Below are 26,527 nucleotides of genomic sequence, written 5' to 3'. Positions count from 1 at the left end.
TGGTTATGTTACAGGATGACTCTGATGTGAAAATTGAGTGCATGAATGAAGATAGACTTTCCAGCACCAAAGTCTGCAATGTTAGCTATCCATTCTTCCGCTCTAGAGCCAAGGTAATGTAAACTATCCATTCTTCCGCTCTAGAGCCAAGGTAATGTAAACTATCCATTCTTCCGCTCTAGAGCCAAGGTAATGTAAACTATCCATTCTTCTCCTCTAGAGTCAAGGTAACATTATCTATCCATTCTTCCGCTCTAGAGCCAAGGTAATGTAAACTATCCATTCTTCTCCTCTAGAGTCAAGGTAACATTATCTATCCATTCTTCTCCTCTAGAGTCAAGGTAACATTATCTATCCATTCTTCTCCTCTAGAGTCAAGGTAACATTATCTATCCATTCTTCCCCTCTAGAGCCAAGGTAATGTAAACTATCCATTCTTCTCCTCTAGAGTCAAGGTAACATTATCTATCCATTCTTCCCCTCTAGAGTCAAGGTAACATTATCTATCCATTCTTCTCCTCTAGAGTCAAGGTAACATTATCTATCCATTCTTCCCCTCTAGAGCCAAGGTAACATAAACTATCCATTCTTCTCCTCTAGAGTCAAGGTAACATTATCTATCCATTCTTCCCCTCTAGAGTCAAGGTAACATTATCTATCCATTCTTCTCCTCTAGAGTCAAGGTAACATTATCTATCCATTCTTCTCCTCTAGAGTCAAGGTAACATTATCTATCCATTCTTCTCCTCTAGAGTCAAGGTAACATTATCTATCCATTCTTCTCCTCTAGAGTCAAGGTAACATTATCTATCCATTCTTCCCCTCTAGAGCCAAGGTAACATAAACTATCCATTCTTCCCCTCTAGAGCCAAGGTAACATAAACTATCCATTCTTCTCCTCTAGAACCAAGTAACATAAACTACCCCAGTCTTCCCCTCTCGAGCCAAGGTAACGTAAACTATCCATTCTTCCCCTTTAAAGCATAGGTGACATAAACTATCCATTCTTCCCCTCTAGAGCCAAGAGCCAAGGTAACATAAACTACCTCATTCTTCCCCTCTCGAGCCAAGGTAACATTATCTATCCATTCTTCTCCTCTAGAGTCAAGGTAACATTATCTATCCATTCTTCTCCTCTAGAGTCAAGGTAACATTATCTATCCATTCTTCTCCTCTAGAGTCAAGGTAACATTAACTATCCATTCTTCTCCTCTAGAGTCAAGGTAACATTAACTATCCATTCTTCCCCTTTAAAGCATAGGTGACATTAATTATCTGGTTTTCCATTCTTGAGACAAGATATTATTAACTATCCATTCTTTCCCTCCAGAACATAGTTAATGTAAACTACCCCACTCTTTCCTCTAGAGCCAAGGTAACATTAATTATCTGGTTTTCCACTCTAGAGCTAAGCTAATGTTAAATATCCAATCTTCCGCTCCAAAGACAATCTAAACACAAGGAGCCCAGTATTTGAACACCATCTAGCTGGATAAGTTGGAATTATCTGGTTAAGTGGTGGCCGCTGAATATCTGGGTATATTCAGCGGCTGTCACTTAACTGGATAAATCACTTATCTGTCTAACTAGATAGCTGGATAAGTTATGGGCAGTCAGTGAGCAGATCAGGGTGGCGCTACTTATCTGGCTAACTTACGGGCCATTGCAATAAAGTGCGCTCATGCTGAGTGCACCTTTAGCCCCAGTTTGGCCACGCGTTTTCGACGTGCTATTTTTACCCCATATACAGAAAGGGGTAATAGCGTGTCAAAAATGCGCGGCCAACCCCCCTGAAACTAATAACACCCGCAACATGCAAATGCATATTGATGGGCCTATTAGTTATTCCCGCGTGATTCAGTAAGTAAAAGGTGCAGTGAAGCCGCACATTTTACTTTCAGAAATTAATGCTTGCCCAAAGGCAGAAGTTAATTTCGGCCGGCACAGGGAAAGTGTACAGAAAAGCAGAAAAAACTTAGCGATATTAAGTCAGAGGCCCCAAAAATTTAAAAAAATATATATATCTGCCTGCGGCCCACGGGTCGGAAGACGGAAGCTCAATCTTGCCGGCGTCCATTTTCCGTACCCGTGGCTGTCAGCGGATTCGACAACCGACGCCAGTAAAATTAAGCGTCGGCTGACAAACCTGCTGACAGCCGCCGCTCCTGTCAAAAAGGGCGCTCGCCCGCTCTCCCGCGAAGTTTTCTGTATTGGCCCGTTAGCCGGATAAGTACCAATATTCATACTTCTCTGATTAAGTTAATTGGATAAGTTAAACCTGCCATAGAGCAGGTCCAACTTAGCTGGATATAACTTATCCACCTAAGTAGCACCGAATAGTCATGCTGCTGAATATTATCCGGCTAACTTACTTAAATGGATTGCTTTCAGTATTGAGGCCGGAGGATCTCTACAGTCAAGGTAACTCTAGAACCAATGTAACATTAATTATCTGCTCTTCCCCTCTAGAGCTAAGGTAAGCCATAGGGAGAGAGCTTTCAGGCGTACAAATATAGAGACCAATCAGAACTCTAAGAAGGCGTTAAGAACCTTGGGGTCTTTCCATAGGACCATCAAGTGACCCCGTCCCTGTTTTGTGACTGTAAAATAATCCAGGTCTTTGAACCATGGAGGGTTCTGAGGCTTTAGTACTGGTCAGGGTCCGACGTGCGTTCTCCTAGTAGCCCTCTCCTTGCCCTTGTCTCCAGGTTCAGCACATGACCTTCCCTTGGGTCTTCTGTACAAAATTGCTGATCATAAATAAAAGTTGGCTCTTACAAACTGTCTGGCACTAGCAGACTTAGTAGCTAAGAAACGTTTATCCTGTTATGCTGTTTAAGTTTCTACAAATTGAAATAAGAAAGGAGAACTCGGCATCATATGCTAATGTAAGTAAAAAAAAGTGTCGTTAATTTATGAGTAACTTGTCTGATACGTGAAGAACAGAGCAGATAGTGGGGTGCTGGAGGGCGTAGGTGCCAGTTCTGTGGCGGCAGAGGGTGCTTGAGCACCACCAGTATTCAGCAAACTCCTTCGCTGCCTGCAGGCAGGAATAATTTATGGTAAGCTGCTTCCAGTGGTGGAGAAACTATTGAATTAAAATGCGCTGCCCTGGGGAAAGGGATAGCGGTCGGAATATGGGGGCTAGGCCTGAAGCAGCAGCAGAGAGGAAGAAAGATGTGAAAAAGAAGTGGTGAGAACTGAGAGAGGTGGACTTTCTTCCTAGGTGCCTCCTCACCCTCCTCCCCTCGCACTCTTTCTCTCCCTCACTCCTTTCTGGCTCTCTCTGCTGGTGAATGATGGGAAGGGAGGGGGGGGGGGGGGTAGCGTTCATTTTCCTGCCACTTTCAGCCTCCTTTCTCAGAGCCAGGGTCAGACATGAGCTTCCAGCCTGGCTTCAAATGATTTTTTTTGTAAACTGGACCTCAGCCCAGCCTGCAGCAGTGGTCAAAGAGCTTTTCTTTCTTTTAAAATGTAAGCTGTGTGATCCTGGCACTAGAGAGCAGAGGTGGGATTTGTGAGCCCTGGCAGCCTGGGGTGCTATAGCCAAAACCTGGGGTGGAGGAGAAACAGAACAGAACTAGGAGGGAGCAGACTTACTGGAGCCTCTCTCTCCAAGATGATGCAGGCCATCTGGCCCCAGGGCTTTGTTCCTCACAAACAGTGTCGTCCTTCCCCACTCCCATATGTACCCCTGGCGACCAGCAAGAGTCCTTCTCCCAGGTGGTCTTTAGTGGACACCAGACACAAGTATTTATATAGGATTTCCACTTGCTCCTCGCCTCTCTCCATACATTGCTTATGATCTCCTCTCAACCAACAGGGTGGAGAAGCAGCCCAGGGATTAGAGGAGCAGGCTGAGAAGCAGAGAAGGCAGCGCTCACATCCTGCCGCTGCCTTCTGGGAAAACACTGACCAGTCCCCACCCCCAGCGCTGGCCATTCTTCTTTCACAGCTGCTCCTGAAGACTGTCTTCTTACCGCTTCTTCTTCCGATTGTGCCTTTGCCTTCTTCCTCGCCTCTTTCAGTTTTACCAGATATTCTCCGCTGTGTTCCTATTTTTGAGATGCTTTGTACTTTTTCAGTGCGGATTTTCAAAGCAAGTAACGTGTAAATGTAACATTTCCTAGCAATTTTCAAAAGCCCGTTTACATGCTTAAAGTGCAGTTACATGTGTAAACCACAAATGCTTTTGAAAATGACCCTCTCACTGCTCCAGCCAGAGGGTGGTCGCCCTGCTTCCTTCTCCCTTCTGACAGCACTGACCATCCTTTTCCTCTGACTTGTATTGACTTTCCTGACATAGATTTCTTGCTCTTACTATAGCTCCTTTTAGTTTGTTCCAATGGTTTTCCATTTTACCCATCTCCACCCACCCTGCCAAAGCCTCCATAAGAAAAGAATGGAGAATAAATCTGTAGCTCCATGCTGTGACCACTCCTTGAGTGTGTGTGCAGTTCTGGGAGCCCCATCTTTAAGAAGAAGATACAGCAGGATTAGAAAAGGTGCAGAGAAGTGCGATCAAAGTGATAAAGTGGAGGAGAGTGAGGAGGAGGTTTCTGGGGACCTTGACGCTGCGGCTGGCGTCTCCTGGCCTGTACTGCATAACACTGGGATGTAAAGGGGCACACACACTTCTGAGCATTGTTATTGGGGTAACCTCGTCTCTTCACAGTCCTTGGGTTCTCCTCAGTAACGGGAAAGAAGAAGAAAGGTAACTTGAAAGTGCTTCCACCCTCATCTCAGTCTACCTTTCAACCAACCCAGATAACTTTGGAGGCCTTTAATTTTACCAGTCGAGATTTGGGACAAACTGAACTCGAAGCCCATTCACTATGAGACCTCGGCGTCCCTTAGATCCAGATCAACTGCAGGCGACCTGGAGAGGAAACTGAAATTTCCATCAGTACCTCTGTTTCTCTTCTGGATGGAGGGGGGGGGGGGGTGGGTCTCAGTTGGGTCCAGGAGTTACAATATCTCCTCCTGTGATGAAGGGTGGACCTGCTACAGTAACTTTCGAATCATTGTGGACAGTTGAGTCTAATCTGGAGTCTTCTCTTTCTGCAAGATTGACTCCATTCTTGCTCATTGGGGTGTGGTGGTTATTACCCCTAACCAATAAGCCTTCATACTGTTGATGCAACTCCATCATTGCTTGCTGCTTCAACGGCAGGGGGAAAGAGGAAAAGACGAATTGGATTCAGACAACAACCAAAAAGGACATAGAACTGTACAGTCTGGGAAAACAAATAAGCATGGGGGTAACTTGCTTGATGCGGCGGTTACTACCCGTAACCTATAAGCCTGATACTACACTTTTGAAGCAACTCCAACATTGCTCTCTGCTTCAACCGCAGGGGTGAAAAGAAATTGGACTGAAACAGAAACCAACAAGAGCCCTGACCTTGACGGTCTGAGTAACTGATAAGAATGGGAAACTGATAACTATGGGAGCTTGCTGGGAAGACTGGATGGGCCATTAGGTCCTTTTGTGCTGTCACTTCTATGTATGTTTCTATGTGTGAATTTGACTGTGCAAGTCACTACTCACTGTCAAAAAATTTCAGAGCAAAGAAAGCAATTAGCTAAGTGACTGAAATGAGCATTAATCTACTGTTCCCTTGATAAAAGATAACCAGTTACTACACAGGGTAACCATTCCAAACGATTGAACTTTCCACGATAATCCTTAGTTCCTCCCTTGGAGATGATTCGAAATGTATTCCTGAGATTTCTAAGGTGCATTGCGTAGCAGGTGTTAGAAACAAAATCTCTCAGCTAGTGGAAGACGTTGTAGACAAACCTAAAGATGATTTTCTTGATTTAACAGCAATGATAGAAGGATATGTGTCAAGACTGAGGGAAAAGGTAAAACCATACAACCGATCATGGCATGAAAGAGGTTTGAGTCGCCATAGTATAAGCAATATTGCGCAACATTGTTAAGCGCATTGAGAAACACAAAAGAACTCTCTCTTCCATCGGCCCCCTGATGCAGATAACGAAACATGGCCAGTGTCGGGGTGTTTTTTCTGGATTTCAAAATGGACTCCAATTAAGGATCTCTAAGCGAAGTTTGTTTTTACTTGCATAAAACATATATAAAAATGGTTTTCTCTGAAGAGCTGTACCATAGCCTGTGGTTAAACATAAGGCAAAGGAGGCGTCCCCTTGCCAGTCGTGCATCTCAGCTGCCTAACTACTTTTCTTGACAAATCTAACTTGATAGTTCATGACAGAGCCACTTTGCTGGTGATATTTGCTTGCGAGTATGACGAGCGGTAGACTGTACAATTGGTTTTTCCTAACATTTTCCTGGGAAACATGATTACTTTATTCCCAGATGTGGTAAAAGAGACAGAAGCATGCAGGAGATTGTTTTTGATTAAAAACCCCGGGTTTTGGCTCTGGGAGCAGCTTTTCTTATTAAACTACAAAGGAATAGTTATTTGTTTTAGGATCCCATGCAATTAGAACATTTTGTGCATTCTCTAGTTGTTGTCACTCCTGTTAAATGAATCTGAACAGGACCTGTATTAGTTAATTACCGGAATTCTCTTTAATTATATTTATTTGTGGTATCTCTCCCCTTGATGTGGATGGATATGAACTGAAAATGTGTATTTCTTCTAATATTTTTTTCTCTTCTTGTTTTTCATTAAGATTGTATAAAATTCAATAAAATAATAAAATGATAAAGGGGCTGGAACAGCTCCCCTATGAGGAAATCTAAAGAGGTGAGGGCTGCTCATCCTGGAGAAGAGACGGCTGGGGGGGGATATGATAGAGGTCTGTATAATCAGGAATGGAGTGGAACGGGTAAATTTGGAACAGTTATTTACCTTTTCAAATAATAGGAGCAGGAGACATGCCATGAAACTAATAGCAAATTGAAAACAAATTTAACAAAGCATTTTATCAGTCAATGATCAAACTGTAGAATTTGTTGCTAGAGAATGTGGTCAAGGCTAGTACAGGTGAGCTTAAAAATAATTTGGACATCTTTCTTGAGGCTCATTAACTATTACCTCCCAGGACAATTTGAGAAAGCTAAAGTAACAGGGAATGGATTTCTCCATTAGGATCTGCTAATTCCTTGCACATGACCTGGAACAGGATACTGGGCTCGATAGACCAATGCTCTCACCCAGCACCGCACTTCTTATGTTCTTATGTACAGGATGAGGGGCTCGATGGGTCCTGGGTGTGACCCGGCACTTCTTATGTTCTTATGTACAGGATGAGGGGCTCGATGGGTCCTGGGTGTGACCCGGCACTTCTTATGTTCTTATGTACAGGATGAGGGGCTCGATGGGTCCTGGGTGTGACCCGGCACTTCTTATGTTCTTATGTACAGGATGAGGGGCTCGATGGGTCCTGGGTGTGACCCGGCACTTCTCATGTTCTTATGTACAGGATGAGGGGCTCGATGGGTCCTGGGTGTGACCCAGCACCGCACTTCTTATGTTGTTATGTACGGGATGAGGGGCTCGATGGGTCCTGGGTGTGACCCGGCACTTCTTATGTTCTTATGTACAGGATGAGAGGCTCGATGGGTCCTGGGTGTGACCCGGCACTTCTTATGTTCTTATGTACAGGATGAGGGGCTCAATGGGTCCTGGGTGTGACCCGGCACGGCACTTCTTATGTTCTTATGTACAGGATGAGGGGCTCAATGGGTCCTGGGTGTGACCCGGCACTTCTTATGTTCTTATGTACAGGATGAGGGGCTCGATGGGTCCTGGGTGTGACCCGGCACTTCTTATGTTCTTATGTACAGGATGAGGGGCCCGATGGGTCCTGGGTGTGACCTGGCACTTCTTATGTTCTTATGTACAGGATGAGGGGCTCGATGGGTCCTGGGTGTGACCCGGCACCGCACTTCTTATGTTGTTATGAACAGGATGAGGGGCTCGATGGGTCCTGGGTGTGACCCGGCACTTCTTATGTTCTTATGTACAGGATGAGGGGCTCGATGGGTCCTGGGTGTGACCCGGCACTTCTTATGTTCTTATGTACAGGATGAGGGGCTCGATGGGTCCTGGGTCTGACCCGGCACGGCACTTCTTATGTTCTTATGTAGAGGATGAAGAGGCTCGATGGGTCCTGGGTGTGACCCGGCACGGCACTTCTTATGTTCTTATGTAGAGGATGAAGAGGCTCGATGGGTCCTGGGTGTGACCCAGCATCGCACTTCTTATGTTCTTATGTACAGGATGAAGAGGCTCGATGGGTCCTGGGTGTGACCCAGCACCGCACTTCTTATGTTCTTATGTACAGGATGAGAGGATTGATGGGTCCTGGGTGTGACCCAGCACCGCACTTCTTATGTTCTTATGTACAGGATGAGGGGCTCGATGGGTCCTGGGTGTGACCCAGCACCGCACTTCTTATGTTGTTATGTACAGGATGAGGGGCTCGATGGGTCCTGGGTGTGACCCGGCACTTCTTATGTTCTTATGTACAGGATGAGGGGCTCGATGGGTCCTGGGTGTGACCCGGCACTTCTTATGTTCTTATGTACAGGATGAGGGGCTCGATGGGTCCTGGGTGTGACCCGGCACTTCTTATGTTCTTATGTACGGGATGAGGGGCTCGATGGGTCCTGGGTGTGACCCGGCACTTCTTATGTTCTTATGTACAGGATGAGGGGCTCGATGGGTCCTGGGTGTGACCCGGCACGGCACTTCTTATGTTCTTATGTACAGGATGAGGGGCTCGATGGGTCCTGGGTGTGACCCGGCACTTCTTATGTTCTTATGTACAGGATGAGGGGCTCGATGGGTCCTGGGTGTGACCCGGCACGGCACTTCTTATGTTCTTATGTACAGGATGAGGGGCTCAATGGGTCCTGGGTGTGACCCGGCACTTCTTATGTTCTTATGTACAGGATGAGGGGCTCGATGGGTCCTGGGTGTGACCCAGCACTTCTTATGTTCTTATGTACAGGATGAGGGGCTCGATGGGCCCTGGGTGTGACCCAGCACGGCACTTCTTATGTTCTTATGTACAGGATGAGGGGCTCGATGGGTCCTGGGTGTGACCCGGCACGGCACTTCTTATGTTCTTATGTACGGGATGAGGGGCTCGATGGGTCCTGGGTGTGACCCGGCACAGCACTTCTTATGTTCTTATGTACAGGATGAGGGGCTCGATGGGTCCTGGGTGTGACCCGGCACTTCTTATGTTCTTATGTATAGGATGAGGGGCTCGATGGGTCCTGGGTGTGACCCGGCACTTCTTATGTTCTTATGTACAGGATGAGGGGCTCGATGGGTCCTGGGTGTGACCTGGCACGGCACTTCTTATGTTCTTATGTAGAGGATGAAGAGGCTCGATGGGTCCTGGGTGTGACCCGGCACTTCTTATGTTCTTATGTACAGGATGAGGGGCTCGATGGGTCCTGGGTGTGACCCGGCACTTCTTATGTTCTTATGTACAGGATGAGGGGCTCGATGGGTCCTGGGTGTGACCCGGCACTTCTTATGTTCTTATGTACAGGATGAGGGGCTCGATGGGTCCTGGGTGTGACTCGGCACGGCACTTCTTATGTTCTTATGTACAGGATGGGGGGCTCGATGGGTCCTGGGTGTGACCCGGCACTTCTTATGTTCTTATGTATGGGATGAGGGGCTCGATGGGTCCTGGGTGTGACCCGGCACTTCTTATGTTCTTATGTACAGGATGAGGGGCTCGATGGGTCCTGGGTCTGACCTGGCACTTCTTATGTTCTTATGTACAGGATGAGGGGCTCGATGGGTCCTGGGTCTGACCCGGCACGGCACTTCTTATGTTCTTATGTAGAGGATGAAGAGGCTCGATGGGTCCTGGGTGTGACCCGGCACGGCACTTCTTATGTTCTTATGTAGAGGATGAAGAGGCTCGATGGGTCCTGGGTGTGACCCAGCATCGCACTTCTTATGTTCTTATGTACAGGATGAAGAGGCTCGATGGGTCCTGGGTGTGACCCAGCACCGCACTTCTTATGTTCTTATGTACAGGATGAGAGGATTGATGGGTCCTGGGTGTGACCCAGCACCGCACTTCTTATGTTCTTATGTACAGGATGAGGGGCTCGATGGGTCCTGGGTGTGACCCAGCACCGCACTTCTTATGTTCTTATGTACAGGATGAGGGGCTCGATGGGTCCTGGGTGTGACCCAGCACCGCACTTCTTATGTTCTTATGTACAGGATGAGGGGATCAATGGGTCCTGGGTGTGACCCGGCACGGCACTTCTTATGTTCTTATGTACAGGATGAGGGGATCAATGGGTCCTGGGTGTGACCCGGCACTTCTTATGTTCTTATGTAGAGGATGAAGAGGCTCGATGGGTCCTGGGTGTGACCCGGCACGGCACTTCTTATGTTCTTATGTAGAGGATGAAGGGGCTCGATGGGTCCTGGGTGTGACCCGGCACTTCTTATGTTCTTATGTACAGGATGAGGGGCTCGATGGGTCCTGGGTGTGACCTGGCACAAAAGATGAGTTTCAGTGACCAAAAGGTTGTGTAGCTGAAGAAGGGACCCCTGTGGCCTTAAGCTCTTTCTTGTTGTAAAGGTGTTGGTCAGAGCTGAGGAGAGGAAGAACCAGTAGAAGAGCAGTGGTCATTATTCCTCTGTACAGGTCACTGGTGAGGCCTCACCTGGAGTGCTCTGTTCTCACAAAGGATATAGAGAGGCTACAGATGGTCCGGACAAGGGCAACCAAAATGGTGCAGGGTTTGTATGGGACTCCTCCTTACTTGGGCAATAGGTCCTCTAACTGAAGTAGAACAAATTGCCTCAGCTTTTCTGCCTGTGCTACTGGTCTTCGTTCCTACTTTCCTGGTCTTCTTCATCTTTGTCCTATGGTCTGTCTTCAGTTCTTCGTCAGGTCTTCTGTACCTTGCCCGCCCACCTGTGCTGCTCCTCGCCTTCCCTCACATAGATCTCTGGGTCTGACTTTCGCCTATTGATACTTGACTACTCTTGAATGCCGCCTGCCACTGACCACTGCCTGACCCCTGACCACGTGTAAATGCCTCTTGTCTTGACTACCACCTGCCTCTGACTATGCCGGACCCTGACCTATGGCCGAACCATCTCCATAGATATCCAGCTCTTCAGCAGTGGCCCCTGCATAAGTCCTGTGTCCCCAGCACCCAGTTGGGCCTCTGCAGCAGTCACTTCCACCAGCTCCTCCCTAAATGTTGCCCCAACTCCACCTCTGTCCAAGGATCCTCACCCACACTTTTTTTTGTTCTGTTCGAGATGTATGTTCATTCTCTCCATGTTTTTCCTCTCTGGGTTGTCTCATTTCCCCCTCCTCCCTGTTCTTTCTCACTTCTAGGACTCTTCCCACCACCACCAGAGCTGCCCTGCCCTCCAGTCCTTCCTGTAGATCTGCATGGCCATAGCCCCAAGTCACAATGGAGGATGCTTTCTGCAGGTTGGCCAGTAGGATCTGGCTGCCTCAGGGCTGGAAGGTGTCAGCTCCGAGATTGTGAAGAGGACCTGCAGAATTTAACCTTCCTCTTGACTTGGGGAAATATGAGTAAAACAGGGACCAATCTTATCCTTCGCAGTTCTTTAAGAAAATAGTTAGCATTAATGAAGTTGCTACTGAGGGCTTAATTCACTCAGCCAGAAGAAAAGTCTCAGTGAGCATTGCCTGTCTCTGGCTAAGAGAGGGTTAAAGAGCCTGGGCAGAAAGGAAGAGCCGGAGGGAACATTTAATAGATCCCGTGCTGAGCCCTGAGAAAACCTTCCCCACCACAGCAAAACCCAAGCTGAAATAAGGAAAGGAATCAGAATTCAATTTTTCCCATTTCTGAAAAAGGAGACTTTGTGAATGTCTGTCTGAAACTGAATCTCAGAAGTCCTTCCGTCTGTCCGCAAGAGAAGGCCTTTCCTGTCTGAGGTCCTGCCCACCTACAGGGTTATCAGGAGAGGTTTCCTGGAAAGGCCCTGGCTTGCAGGGTATGGGCCAGTCACAGTCATGGCTAATGGCTGCACCTCAGCTACCACAAAACTCTGCAGGGCTAAGAGTGCGCAGACCCTGGGGATAAAATACACAGTGAGGAAGAGGAACTTACCTTTATTAATTTAATTCTTTCCATCAGTGCACATTGGGCCTCAGCAGAGCCTTGCAGGGCAACCAGAAGCAGAGCCCTAAAAGAAAGCATGGCCTGGAGAGAAGAAGTGGGCATAGTGGTGCGTTTTACCATTACAATCTCTGCAGGGAGCACTAGAGACTGGGATAGTGCTGATGTCTTTCTCTGTCATCAGTCTATTCAGAGGCTGTTTTTAAAAACCCAAACAGGAGAAAATTGGCTTTGGCTTTTCAGCTGTTTTTGACAAGCATCTGGTCTGAATAGAGACCTCCCCGCCCCGGCTCTCTCTCAGTAGTTCCTCCGGGAGCTCTTACTTTAATGAGCTAGGCAATGGAAAGAAACGTTTTGCTTCCTGGAAGAAATCCCCCTCCCCAGATGGTGGCTTCGGCCTGGAATCCTTGCCATCCAGCTGTGCTCGAGCGGCGGCTCTGGTGACCTGAGGGAGTGCTTGTGCGTGGCATCAGGTAGCCAAGGTCCAGCCAAGACGAAGAGCAGAGCCTTGGCCCAGGAGCTGGATCTCCTATCACAGTCAGAGTCCCAGACATCTGAGCTTTACAATCTCATTTTACCACTGAGAATGTGCTGACCCCTTGGTGCAACCGGCCCCTTTTCTGATGAGAGCACTTCATGCCCTACATACCCCTTACAATCCCAAAAGGTGTCTGTTTCATGTGAACCTTGTGGTCTCTCACATGCACTGCCATGCACAACCCAGTGACCCGAGGGAGGGTGTTGATCAGTAGGGGCTGTTGGCGTGGAAGGCTAGGGGCCACTGCCGCTTCATCAGATTGTGGATCTTCACTGGTCTGGAAGGGGGGTGGGGCAGCTCCTGTGATGGATGCAGGTCCCATGGCAGCAGGGAATGCTGCTCTTAGATCAGTTCATATGATATGGAGCGACGCTCTTGGGATGAGCTGGCAGTCCTCAGCTCATATAATACTGTGGACTGCTAGTCTTCCACTGGCCTAATAGGAGATGTTGCTTGCTCTTGGTGTTCTGGTTTGGGACATTGCTTCATGGCCAGGCTGATAGTCCTTATGTTTTAGTAGGGGGTACTGTCCAGTCTTCTGCTGCAACATCCCCCAAATCCATCCCTTCCTTTTGGAGCACACTAGCAGGCCCCTTATCCAGGCTTTCATCCCCTCTCAGTCCAACTGCTCCCAGTAAAACCACCTCTGTCCTGCTCAGCTGGGCGATTTATCTTCCGCCAGCGTCATTACAACCATGTTACCCTTCTCAAGGCTCGACATTGCCTTCCTGTTGGCGTCCACGTTTATTTCAAACTTCTCCCTTGAAAGTGCATTCACTCTACATTCAGGCCACCTCTCCTCTCAAACCTTTCTCTGTCTCCCCCTTTCTGCTGCTTCCATCTGTGCCTGTCCTCTCCGTTGATAAGTCCATGCTCCGTGCTGTCTCCTGCCACTTCCTGAGTTGTTGCCTCAGACCCGCCTTTCTGGGATGCTCTTAAATCCAAAACCCCTGAATCTCCTGATAGAGCCTCTCACATTCAAACACGATTTTACTATAATACTTCAGCGATTATAAAAAAAGATTTGTCTGTGTGTCTCAACTAGATTGTAAGCTCCATGGTTCAGGGACTGTCTCTTCTATGTATCTGTACAGTGCTATGCAATGCTATGGCAAGAAGTGGCAGTATTTATTTAATTTTTATTTATTTAAAAACTTTTCTATACCGTCGTTTAGTGATGCACCATCACAACAGTTTACATTTAGGCACAAATAGGTTTGGTTTGCTTTTTAAGTTATCCATGGGGTGCCAATATTTTACGGTTACATAGGTCAAATATACTCTAAATGAGAAGTGTGTTGGAGCCACTGTTGATATGATTCTGTGGTAATCATATGTGATAACTGTTTTAGTTTACAATTTAGCTATGATTAAAACAATAAAGTAACATTCTGCTTTTTGTATGTGACTTTCAGCTGTAGGTATTTGTTGTTATTTAACGACCTCACTTTGAAATGCTTTTTTGAAGAGCCAAGTTTTAAGCTCTTTTTGAAGAGTTTTAGTTCTTTCATAAGTCTGAGCTCAAGTGGTAATGAGTTCCATAATAATGGTCCTGCCAAGGATAGTGCTCTCTCTCTAACTTGGGTCAATTTTGCTGTTTTGACTGATGGAACGGTTAGTAGTGCTTTATTCGCTGATCTGAGATTTCTTTGAGGGACATGTAATCGTAGGGCAGTGTTTAGCCAGTCGGCCTTTTCGTCGTTTATTAGTTTATGAACTGTGCAAAGTGTTTTGAATTGGACTCTTTGTTCTATTGGGAGCAAGTGCAAATCAGCAAGTGTTTGGGTGATGTGATCTCTTCTTCCTTTTCCAGTTAGTATTCTTGCAGCTAAGTTCTGTAGTATTTGTAGTGGCCTGATTGTGGTGTACGGTAAACCTAGGAAAAGTGTGTTACAGTAGTCTGTGCTAGCAAATATTAGTGCTTGTAGTACTGTGCGAAAGTGATCTTGAGTTAATAAGGGTTTTAGACTTCTAAGGATCATTAGTTTGGCATAGCCTTCTCTCACTTTTATTGATATGTGTTGCTTAAGGCTGAGTTCGGTATCTATAATTACTCCTAGGTTTCTAGCCTTATTAGTTAGCTCGATTGCCTTGTTATTTTTAATTTTGATGGGATTTTCGATTCTTACAATGTTTTTTCGTTCAAGGTGTATAAATTCGGTTTTTTCTATGTTTATTACTAGTTCCATTTGGTTTAAAAGCTGTTTATTATGTCTATGTACATCATTGCAAAATTCAGTGTTTTCTCAATTGATTCCTCTACTGGTAGAATCAGTTGAATGTCATCGGCATATATGAAGTGTATGATACCTAGCCCTGCCAGAAGGTGACACAGGGGGAGCATGTAGATGTTAAACAGGGTTGCTGAGAGTGCTGATCCCTGTGGGACTCCTGTTTTTAGGTCGATTTTGTCTGATGTTGTGTTTTTTATCTGTACCTGATAGGATCTATTCGTCAGGATCTGAACTAATCAAGTGTTGTTTTTTGTAATCCTATTTCTTCCAGTCTTTTTAATAGTATGTTGTGGTTTACGGTGTCGAATGCTGCGGACAGGTCTAGTAATATCAAGATGTAGTGTTTTCCGCTATCAAATCCGCGTAATACATTATCTGTAAGAGAGATTAGTAATGTTTCGGTGCTATAGTGTTTTCTGAACCCATGTTGTGACGGGTAGAGTATGTTATTGTCGTCTAGATGATCTGCTAGTTGCTTTTGTACTGCTTTTTCTATTAATTTTGCAAGCATAGGCAAGTTTGAGACAGGTCTATAGTTACTTAAAATGTTTGGGTCATTGTTTTTCTTTTTCAGAATTGGTTTAATTATTGCATTTTTCAGAGAGTCTGGCATTACTCCTTCGCTGAGTGATAGATTAATTATTTTGGATAGTGTGTAGGAGGTAATATCAGCTAGTTTTTATATATTTGTGGTGGGAATGGCATCAATTATATGTGGTGCAGGGTTCAAGTTTTTTATCATGGATTATACTTCGGCTTGTGATATTTCGTCAAATGCGGAGAATTATGTCACGTCTCTTTTATGCATTTTGATTTCCTGTTTGGTTAGTATTGGAAGCTTGGCTCTAAGGTTTGAGATTTTGTCTGAGAAGTAGTGTGCTATATTGTTGCATTTGCTTTCATGTGGGGTTTGGGGCAACTCTGCAGTGTCATTGGTCAAATTTTTAACTATGTTGAATAGTGTTCTTGGGTTGGAGAAGCTGGTACAGTTGTGAGGGTGCACGGAGGAGGCAATGTGACTCCTGAATGACTCCTCACTGTTTTTATGCATTGATACACAAGAGCTATTCTGTCTTTACCATGCTGGTCTCCAGGCGGATTACATTCTGATTTATGGTTAAATTGCTGACAAGCAGGCCAATACAGTACAGTGCGCTGTGGCAGAGCGAAATGTTAACCCGCGTTTGGACGCGCATTTTCGACGTGCAAGCTATACCCCTTTTTCAGTAAGGGGTAATAGCGCGTCGAAAATGCGCATCCAACATCCCCGAACCTAATAATGAACCCAAAAATTAAAAATAATTAAAAATTAAAAAAAAATAATTTTTAAACCGGTGTGTGGCTTGTGGGTTGAAAACCGGACGCTCAATTTTGCTGGCGTCCGGTTTCCGAACCTGTGGCTATCAGCGGGTTTCAGAACAGACGCCAGCAAAATTAAGCTTTGGCTGTCAAACTCGCTGACAGCCGCTGCTTCTGTCAAAAAAGGCGCTAGGGACGCACTAGTGTCCCTAGCGCCTCTTTTTACTGCAGGCCCTTATTTGAATACTGAATTGCGCGCACAGGAGAGTGGCCTGTGCGTGCGCTGGGAGAGCAGGTGCTCGCCTCACATTGCCCACTCTCCCGCAACTTTTACTTTATCGGCCTGTCTGTTTGCAATAAAGTTAGGGAGACACAGGCAGGAGGTACATAAGATCCATGAAGGCCTCACTCTCTCTTAATCTTTGCAGGTGACTTTTCGTCTGGATTTTGAATTCAGCAGATCCCATTTCCTCCCGCGCATGAAAATCTCTCTGTCTGCTAACAGGTTAGACGCTGGACTACTCTGGGGGCTTTGTAACCTGTGGGTGACATTTTCGGCTCCACCTGTCTCCAGGAGGGCCTTGCTCTAATACACTCTTTCATCCTGTCTGGGCCCATGGCTTTGCAGGTTCACATTATTAATTGGGATTATTTTACTGCCCTTGGTGAATGAATTAGCGCTTTTAGCTGTGGTGGCAGGAGCTCCGGGTGCAACACCAAGGGAGGGAAATAACTGAACCCAGCTCCCTCCATAGGGAGACAGCCGGCGGCCCATCTTTCATACTCTTCCCGACTTCTGAATGAAGAATGTGCATGTTTTGTTATACACGCACCCCACGGAGAGAGGGAACAGATCAGCCTAGAGAGGAGAGGACAAAAAAGAAATGAAAATGTAAAAAAAAAAAAAAGATAATAATATAAGGATAAAGAAAATAAACAAACACGTGACAGAAATTAACCCAATATACAAAAAGATTAGAACAATTCATAATGCTGCATAGGGGGCTATTAATAGTTCAGTAATGTCATTTTACATGTTCCCAAAACTGCGATAGAATTTCTGAAATGCCCATGGGAGCAGAAACTTGAAATCTTGCCCTGATGGTAGGGTCCCCTGCAGGCAGAGGCAGCCAAGGCTGGATGAGTCCAGCTGGGAGAAGGGCTTAGGGATGCAGAGGTCAGGGGTAGGAAAGCAGGACAAACCTTTGCTTTGTGTTTTGTATTCTCAGTGACAGTGAGGAGCTGGAGGCCACCAGACACGATAACTCCATTCTCTTGGACTTCCTGCTGAAGTTTGAATCGGATCTTCTCTTCCACAGGTACCGTCCCGAGTTCCTGCAGGGGGCTGGCTCTGTGGCTCTGAATGCCCGTGCACACCTAGAGAGATGAGATTCTAGGGCCCTGTACACTTACGAGGTCATTTCCAATCAAATATGCACATAAATTACCCTCCAAAGCAGATTTACTCCTGCGGGTAAACTACGCACAGTGGGCCTACACGTGTACTCTTACTCTGGTCCCTGGGAACGCCTCCGCTCACTGCGGGTAAACCTATGCACACTGGCCCTTTACGTGTACTTTTACTCTGGTCCCTGGGAATTCAGCCACTCACTTATGCACATACAGGTACTACATGTGTACTTTTACCCCAGTCCCTGGGAACACCTCCGCTCACTGTGGATAAACGTAGGCACATACAGGTACTACACGTGTACTTTTACCCCAGTCCCTGGGAATTCAGCCACTCACTGTGGATAAACTTATGCACATACAGGGCCTACACGTGTACTTTTACCCCAGTCCCTGGGAATGCCTCCGCTCACTGTGGATAAACTTATGCACATACAGGGCCTACACGTGTACTTTTACCCCAGTCCCTGGGAACGCCTCCGCTCACTGTGGATAAACTTATGCACATACAGGTACTACACGTGTACTTTTACCCCAGTCCCTGGGAACGCCTCCGCTCACTGTGGATAAACGTAGGCACATACAGGTACTACACGTGTACTTTTACCCCAGTCCCTGGGAATTCAGCCACTCACTGTGGATAAACTTATGCACATACAGGGCCTACACGTGTACTTTTACCCCAGTCCCTGGGAACGCCTCCGCTCACTGTGGATAAACTTATGCACATACAGGTACTACACGTGTACTTTTACCCCAGTCCCTGGGAATTCAGCCACTCACTGTGGATAAACTTATGCACATACAGGGCCTACACGTGTACTTTTACCCCAGTCCCTGGGAACGCCTCCGCTCACTGTGGATAAACTTATGCACATACAGGTACTACACGTGTACTTTTACCCCAGTCCCTGGGAATTCAGCCACTCACTGTGGATAAACTTATGCACATACAGGTACTACACGTGTACTTTTACCCCAGTCCCTGGGAATTCAGCCACTCACTGTGGATAAACTTATGCACATACAGGGCCTACACGTGTACTTTTACCCCAGTCCCTGGGAACGCCTCCGCTCACTGTGGATAAACTTATGCACATACAGGTACTACACGTGTACTTTTACCCCAGTCCCTGGGAACGCCTCCGCTCACTGAGGATAAACGTAGGCACATACAGGCACTACACCGGTACTGTTAACTCATATGCAGGGCACAATGTAACAAACTGTTTTACCTGAGTTAATGCTTTTGAAATTTGTCCTCTGAGGGAGTAACTTTCAGAGCCATTTATGTGTGTAAATGGCCATTATGGAATGGAGCTAGGCTCAGCACATGTAAAGTCCACGTGTAACCCATTTTCCTGTGGACCTTACATAGGTTCTGTGGTAGTGGAGCTGCCATGTATGCGCATACTTTATGATTTTAAAAAATCTTCATTCAGGTTGCGCCCACTTGGAGCAGATGTGGCTTTGTGTGAGGTAATTTGTTCACAAACTTGGCCAATTATCCGAGAACTTTCAAATCAAACGTCTCCGTGTGAGAAGATAATTGTATAACTCCTTGTGTAGCGGTGAAGTGCATTGCACATGCAGACTTTACTGAGGATTTTTATAGCAAGCATCAGCATGTGAGATGGCTGTGTGTATCTGAATGAAAGCCTGACTGGGATGGATGGGTGGATGTAAATGGGAGACTGCCAGGGATGTGTGTGTGTGTGTGTGTTTGTGCGTGCGTGTGCATGCATGCATGGGAGCCTTCCTGGGATGGGTGGAGAGGGTATGAATGGGTGTCTGGGATAGGTGGGTTGGTGTGTGTGTGTGAGAGAATGGGAACCTGCCTGGGATGTGTGTGTGTGTGTTTGTGTGTGCACGTGCATGCATGCATGGGAGCCTTCCTGGGATGGATGGGGTGTGTGAGAGAATGGGAACGTGCCAGAGATGGGTGTGTGTGTGTGAATGAAAGCCTGCCTGGGATGGATGGGTGGATATGAATGGGAGCTTGCCTGGGATTTGGGTGGGTGAGGGAGTGTGAATGGGAGCCTGCTTGGGGGTGTGGGTGTGAATGGGATCTGGCCTGGATTGCATGTGTGTAAGAGAGAGAATGGGGCTGCAAGTGGATCCCAACCTGCCACCAGCAAAATGAAGAGGAGGGCCTGGGGCTGCTGGCAGAGCCCAATCAAAGAAGAGCTGGAGACATCTGAGTACGTGTGAGAGAAAGAAGCACACGTGTGTGAGAGCTGGAGACATCTGAGTACGTGTGAGAGAAAGAAGCACACGTGTGTGAGAGCTGGAGACATCTGAGTACGTGTGAGAGAAAGAAGCGCACGTGTGTGAGAGCTGGAGACATCTGAGTTCGTGTGAGAGAAAGAAGCGCACGTGTGTGAGAGCTGGAGACATCTGAGTTCGTGTGAGAGAAAGAAGCGCACGTGTGTGAGAGCTGGAGACATCTGAGTTCGTGTGAGAGAGAGAAGCGCACGTGTGTGTGACTTGTGGGTGCATATACAGTATATAAGAAAGAAAGGAGAGAGTTTTTGTAGCCCACTCCCACTGTTCCACGACAATCTCAGGACGACTAGAAATCAAATGAAATTTTAAAATCCTTTTTAGTTTTGTTTTTCGGGTGTTGTTTGATGTGTCTGCTGTTTTGAAATATTTTATTGGTGTTTAGGACATTTAAAAAAATGTATGAGTGTTTAATTATTCACTTTTTTATTTTTCATCTGTTTTAAAAATATTATTATTAGTATGTTTTTACTATAATGATGATGTATTTGTTATATTTCTTGATTTTATTGTTTGATGTTTGAGGAATGGTGATGGTTCTGTGTTTTCATTGTTGCACTGCATAGATTGTGAGGCTTCTTGCCGTTTCCAGTTCAGTTTTTGTCTGCGCGTTTGTATTTCTACTTTATGGTCGCGCTATTCTGTATTTGGGGAGGGTCTGTTTATGTTCTGCATGTGTGACTGAGGTGAGGTATTCTCCTAATAGGAAGTGTATTAGTGTTTTAGGGCTTTCGGAGGGTCAAGCCCACACCCAGCACACAACAGGCCTAATACCTTATGGGTTCCAAGTGGGTTTTTCTGCAGGGATTTCTGGTTGGCATCACAGCCGTGCATGTAAATATAATGTAAGGGATATTTTTACCTCAGAATGCTGTATTTTGGTATTTTTTGTGTGAAACGTTGTTATAAATGCATAACTCACTGTGTGTGTGGAGTGGGCCAGGGTGAGTTGAGACCCTTGCACTGGTCATGGATTCCAGGGCGAGGGTCAGTTTTTAGAGTTTGTTTCGCTGGAGGGAGCTGAGCTTTTTTTTTTTTTTTTTGTGGGCCTGGGACAGAGACTGAATGATCCGGGACGGGGGTGGGGGGCAGCACCGGCCCTGCACATGCACACACAGACTTCACCGAGGATTTTCAAAGCAAACCTATGAGCATCCCCTTCCTTAACGGCCAGAAATGCGCAGCACAAAGTTGCATCTGCTGTAAGCAGGGCGGAGCTGTGTGAGGGAACTTGCATGCCCACCTCTATTTATTTATCTATCTGATTTATATTTTGCTTTTTGGCAATTCAGAGCAGATTACATTCAGGTACTGGAGGCAGCCAGTCCTATCCCAGCCCGGGAATCCTGCTTGGTTTCAGAGCACCGCCTACTCGCATCGCTGATGCCTGCACCTAAGTCTCCTTGTTCCCTCTGCTCTCACTGCAGGGTCTCGAGCCTGGAGAGGTACGAAGTAAAGGCTGGAAGCTCCCTGGACAGATATGACAGCATTGGACCACCTTTCAACTGCACCTTTCAGGTAGCACAGGCGGCTGCTCCCTTAGATCGAGGACCCAGAGTATGGGATTCATGTATCACAAGGCAGCAAAAGGATTCCCCCATTCTCATGTGATCCCTGTGAGAGGCAGGGGCAAGTGGAAATCTAACCGTTTATATTCAGAGAGAGCTGGGGGTGGCTGAATACTCGTCACATAACTTGGCTGAGGGCCGGCTCACTGAGTGTGCACCTGTTTATTTTATGTCCCACAGCTACAGAACTTGGGATTCTTTCCCATCAACGACCTCACCATTAAAATCCTGATTCCTGTGGCCACAAGAGGTGGGAATCGTGTTTTGTGGATATCGGATTTCCTGGTTGATCAGGTACTGATTGTAACTTTGGGGTGCAGTATAAATCTGTGCTCTGCTCCTCCTCCTCCTCCCGATTCTCTCTCATGGCTCTGCCTAGCATTAATGTTTGCGATGTATTCATGAACTTTTATGGGATGCACCTCCCTTTCAGGCCGATGCAACAAGCTGAGCATTAAAAAACCGTGCGCCGGTTTCCATTTTTAACGCTCAGGTTAAAATTTGTTTTTACCTCCCAACGCAGAAAGCTAAGGTTATGCAAATGCATGCGGAGTTTAAAAAAAAATAAAGTGCAAAAACTTTAAAATTTTAACTCAGGAAGGGAAGGGGGAGCCATCCGTGACAGCCGTGGCCCCCAGTTAGCTGGATAAATGCTGATTTATCTGCTGCCAGAGGCTGGATACGTCTGAATTTATCCACCTATCTAGCGCGGGTCACTGAATCGTAGCCAGATAAGTCTGTTCTCCAGCTTAACTAATGGTGACCTGCGCTAGATATCTGCAGAAGTCCTGTACTTATCCACGGACATTTAAAAACTTTTTTTTTTAAACTTTTATTCTCCTTTTTTAGGGGTTTTAAGTGCCAGTGCAGTAGCACTGGAAACTTATCTGCAGCTCTGACCCAGGAGAAGTTTCCAGCGCGCTGGCCAGATGCAGGGTCTCTCTGTACCGCCGTTCTTACTCTGGGTGCGCTGTGGGATTTGATGGCGCAGTCTTTCCTCTTACCTCAAGAATTGGGGTTCCATTGCTCATGTTTAGCAAAGAATAAATCTCGAACACTCAGAGAAAATTTGAGTTTTAGAAGCTGCTCTTTCTGAAATGGAGTCTGTGAATGCCACCACGATTCAAGAGCCCTCCTCGAGCGGACAATCTCTGCCTCCTCTTGATGCGGCTGAGTGTGTCCTGGACTGTACGATCCAGTGCTGCTGCTCTGGGGACTGGAGTTGGTGGCGGCTGAGACACTGTCAGTGGCTCCAGTGCTGCCATGACCAGGCTGGTGGGCTGAGCTTGCTGGCTCTCTGGTGCATCCAGCTGGTCATGTGGCATGTTGGAGGCAGGTGGCAATTGGACATCTTCCTCCCATGGCAGGGATGTCCCCTCCATAAAGCTGGCGCCGAGGGGTAGGGGTGACCCAAGGGGTTGCAGTTGCTTCTGCTTCTGCTCCTCCTCTTCCTCACTTGGCTGGGTCTGAGCATCCAGTTGAAAGGCTGTGCTGAGATCTGGGACTGCGCTGCTGCTCCCTGGGGCTTCATGGCTTGGACCAGGGGTTTCCTGGGCAAGAGCTGTGAAAACAAAGGGTATTAAAAATTACAAAAAAGAAATGATGGCTGAGATGAAAGAAAGAAGATTATGAATGAATTGGGTCGGCGAGTGGAAGAGACTGCTAATAAAACTGAGACCCAGAGACTCTACATCACCTGCAGTGCCAAGATAAACCTTTCCAAACAGAATGTGAAACGATGTCAGATAAATTCCGGGGAGTGCCGACGGCGACTGTGAAACAGTGGTCATTAACATTTGATCCTGACCGCCAGGAATTGCTCATCGTGCTCTCAGCCAGAGGAGGTCTAGCAAACCAAGGGATATAACTCCATTACTATTCCATGAAAGAGAGAATCCACAATATTGCGAGGAAACGAGTGGTCTGAAAGTGGGAGGGCCAGGATATAGTGAACATTACTGCCATTTCCCAAATTACACTTTGCAAGAGGCAGGACTTTAAAGATGTCAGGAAATCTACGCTACTGCTAGCTTTAGCCTTTTGGTTCATGGTTCACCATCCAAGGATTATCGTCCAGGGTCAAAACAGTAGATGAGGCAGTATCAGCTTTAAAGGAGGCTAGGTTTGCTAACATCGATAGGAGCCAGCGACCTGCCACAGCCCTGAGGCAGGAGGAGGATTGCCTGTATTGGCAGTGTGTTGAGAAAGGGGGCAGGCGCCTTCAGAGGAACGAAGGAGAGTCTGCTTCATCCGAGAGACGGTTTGATGTGCCATTGCTACCTGGGACGTTCACCACTGGGACCATTGTCCAGCTTTTGACAGCTGATTTTATTTGTTCAGCAAGAAAGACCGGTTTCTGTTCATTGTGCTATGCCTTGCTAATAACCATTTGCTTAACTTCAAGCGTAACACCGAGACACTATTGCACATAAGTTAGAACTAGTGCAACAAACTTTCTTTGAGGGAGATAATAAGCCAGGGAAATTAGTGGCCAACAAACTTTAGAGACTCTCTGGCTATTAAACTATGCAGTATGATCAGCTTTAACCTTTATATTTCATATAAAAGAAAGCACATTATAATCAGCCTGATGGCGGATGATATGCTTTAGTTTATAGGTAACTCAGGGAAAGTATTGTAGAAATGATAATAATAAATCGATCCATGACTAAGTTTGCAATGGATGGGGCAGCAGAAGACCCCATCGCAATGCCGTGAACTTGTAGATAAAATTTGCCAATTTAGCAATCTCAGACACAAATCTATAGGGGATGCGTCCCCCTTCCATGTTGTCTTTTAAACACCTTTCAATAGTGAGAAGAGCTGTTGCTTGAGACACATTAGTATATAGAGATACTACGTCCATAGTTACTAGTACAGTAGATGATGTTAATATTTCTCCTTCCAATTTGTTCAAAACATGCGTGGTATCTTGTACAAAAGAGCGCATCTGCTTGACATAAGGTTGTAGACATGTATCCAAAAATATAGCCAGAGGTTCAAGAATCGACCCATTACTGGCAATAATAGGGCGAAGGGGTGGATTGTTAAGAGTCTTATGGACTTTAGGTACCCGGTATAACACTAGGTTGCGTGGATGATTCACCTGCAAAAAACTGCATTCCGCGTTGGAAATGGTGTGTCTTTTTCTTGCAAAGGTTCTTCAATTATATGCTGTAAGTCTGGAGTGGGATCATCTGCTAACTCTCTGTAATATCTTGTGTCTGATACTTGTGTTGTAAGCGATTGAATATATTGATCTCGATCTTGTATAACTACACTGCTGCCTTTATTGGCAGGCTTAATAATAATGTGTTGGTTTTGAGACAATATTTGTAATGCCTGTCTTGATTCAGTGGATAAATTAATGTAAGGATTAGTTGACATTTTTTCAAAATCTGCTATGTCCTTAAGGATCAGATCGCGAAAAGTACTGATGTTAGCATCCATGGGTCCAGGTGGAATCCATTTTGATTTAGGACGTACTATTGATAACTGATCTGTAGGGACCTCATTAACATCGCAGTATAATTTTATTTGAAGATTGCGAATAAATTTCGCTATGGAAATCCTACTTTGAAATGGATCATGGCGTTTATATGGAACAAATGACAGTCCCAAATTAAGAACATGTTCTTGAGATTTTGAAATCACATATTTAGAGAGTTTACGACTGCGGATCGTAACGAGTCCGTGATCTCGTCTGAGGTCCTTCCCATTGGGAATAAGCCTGTGTTACTGGGTCGTTGCAATACGGTTTCCGATGTGATTGAGACTTCCACCTGCTTCGTCTTCCGGCCCTAAAAAAGGCTGATTGTACACACCTCTTTTTGGATTTCTGTTGGATTCGCCCTCGTCTGAATCATTTGATCTGCTACCATCCGAATCTTCGAATGTTACATGTCGTCCAGGTTTTGTGTCTTCTGTGTTTAACCAACGGTATACATTATTCATAGCATAATCTGCTTCATCCCTTTTTAATTTTTTAATTTTCATTTGCTTGATTGATGTTTTAAATTCTTCCAATGCTCTTATATTGGCATAGTGATGAATTGCCCTGGAAATCAGTAAAGCAGCATCAAGCTCTTTGGAAATGTTAAGGTGATGAGAATTATATGGAAAAAAGATTATTTTTTCAACGGGGATACTTTGGTTTATGGGAGACATTTTGTAAAGTGGATTATTTCATGCCTAGTATGTAAATGAAAATGTGGGGATTTAGTTGCTCTATGTAAAAAGATTATGAATATGTGCTTTGTGTGTGGTGTGAATGTTAAGAATGGTGTACGTGAGTAAAAGGGGTTTTCATATGAAGGCACCCCACTGTGTTAGATGCTTTGACCACATCCTCTGGCAGCAGACTCCAAAGCTTGATTGTGCGCAGAGTGACAAAATACTTCCTACGATTTGTTTTAAATCTGCCGGTTGCTGGATTCATGGAGGGTCCCCCAGTCCTAGGGTTGCTTGAAAGGGTAAATAACCTGTTCCACCCCACTCATGATTTTATAAATCTCAATCCTATTCCCTCTCAGTCGTCTCCTTTCCCAGATCTGCTTGGCCTTTCTCCATCCCCTTTATGATTTTTGTTGCCCTTCCAGTACCTTTTCCATGTCGAGTAAGTGGTGTTGTGGTCTAGAGAGGATCTGCTTTCCACCAGGAGCATAGAATGGCCTGCACTATCTGCAGAATAAACCGGGGCTTTATCATTCTTTCTAGCACAGGAAGAAGAAGTGGGAGGCTGTTCTGTGAGAGACAAACTTCTCCGCATACTTGCATTATGTACGTCTCCTCTGTACTTTCCCAGGTGTTCTCGTAGAAGCGATGACCCCATGGGGACCTCGGTATAAAGCATTCACATGTGACAGGGACAGGATTACCCCAGGTGGGGTCTCCGGACTGAAGGCGATGAAAGCCTCTCTTCTCACAGGGGATACGGGAGGCTGTGCCCTGGGATTTGCTCAAGATAGCTGAGGACAGAGCTAAAGGCCAGACAGGAGCAGGAGTACCCTAGTACTGTTACTTCCCGCTTCAGCAGTAGTAACAAAAGCAAACCGGTGGTAGACAAAGACTCGTGGGCTTTGTACCAGTTCTCAGGTGCCCTTCACTCCAA

General features: G+C 46.1%; 1 protein-coding gene across 7 annotated transcripts in view; it reads left to right on the top strand.

Annotated features, from left to right (window-relative positions):
- ITGA11 (integrin subunit alpha 11) overlaps positions 1–26,527 on the top strand; it is a 158,443-nt gene that overhangs the window by 118,197 nt on the left and 13,719 nt on the right. For all 7 annotated transcript variants that reach the window (XR_003852403.1, XM_029575155.1, XM_029575153.1 and 4 more), the window contains 5 exons: positions 15–113; positions 16,585–16,661; positions 17,386–17,475; positions 21,277–21,367; positions 21,598–21,711. Coding sequence is in view for 6 of the 7 variants with exons in the window: in XM_029575155.1 (XP_029431015.1) it covers positions 15–113; positions 16,585–16,661; positions 17,386–17,475; positions 21,277–21,367; positions 21,598–21,711 (471 nt within the window). In the remaining variant the exon portion in view is untranslated. The remainder of the gene's footprint in view (positions 1–14; positions 114–16,584; positions 16,662–17,385; positions 17,476–21,276; positions 21,368–21,597; positions 21,712–26,527) is intronic.

This window comes from Rhinatrema bivittatum, chromosome 13 (assembly GCF_901001135.1).
Source record: "Rhinatrema bivittatum chromosome 13, aRhiBiv1.1, whole genome shotgun sequence".
NCBI lineage: Eukaryota > Metazoa > Chordata > Amphibia > Gymnophiona > Rhinatrematidae > Rhinatrema > Rhinatrema bivittatum.
Note: the sequence above shows the minus strand (reverse complement) of the source record. Positions and strands in the feature narration are given on the sequence as shown.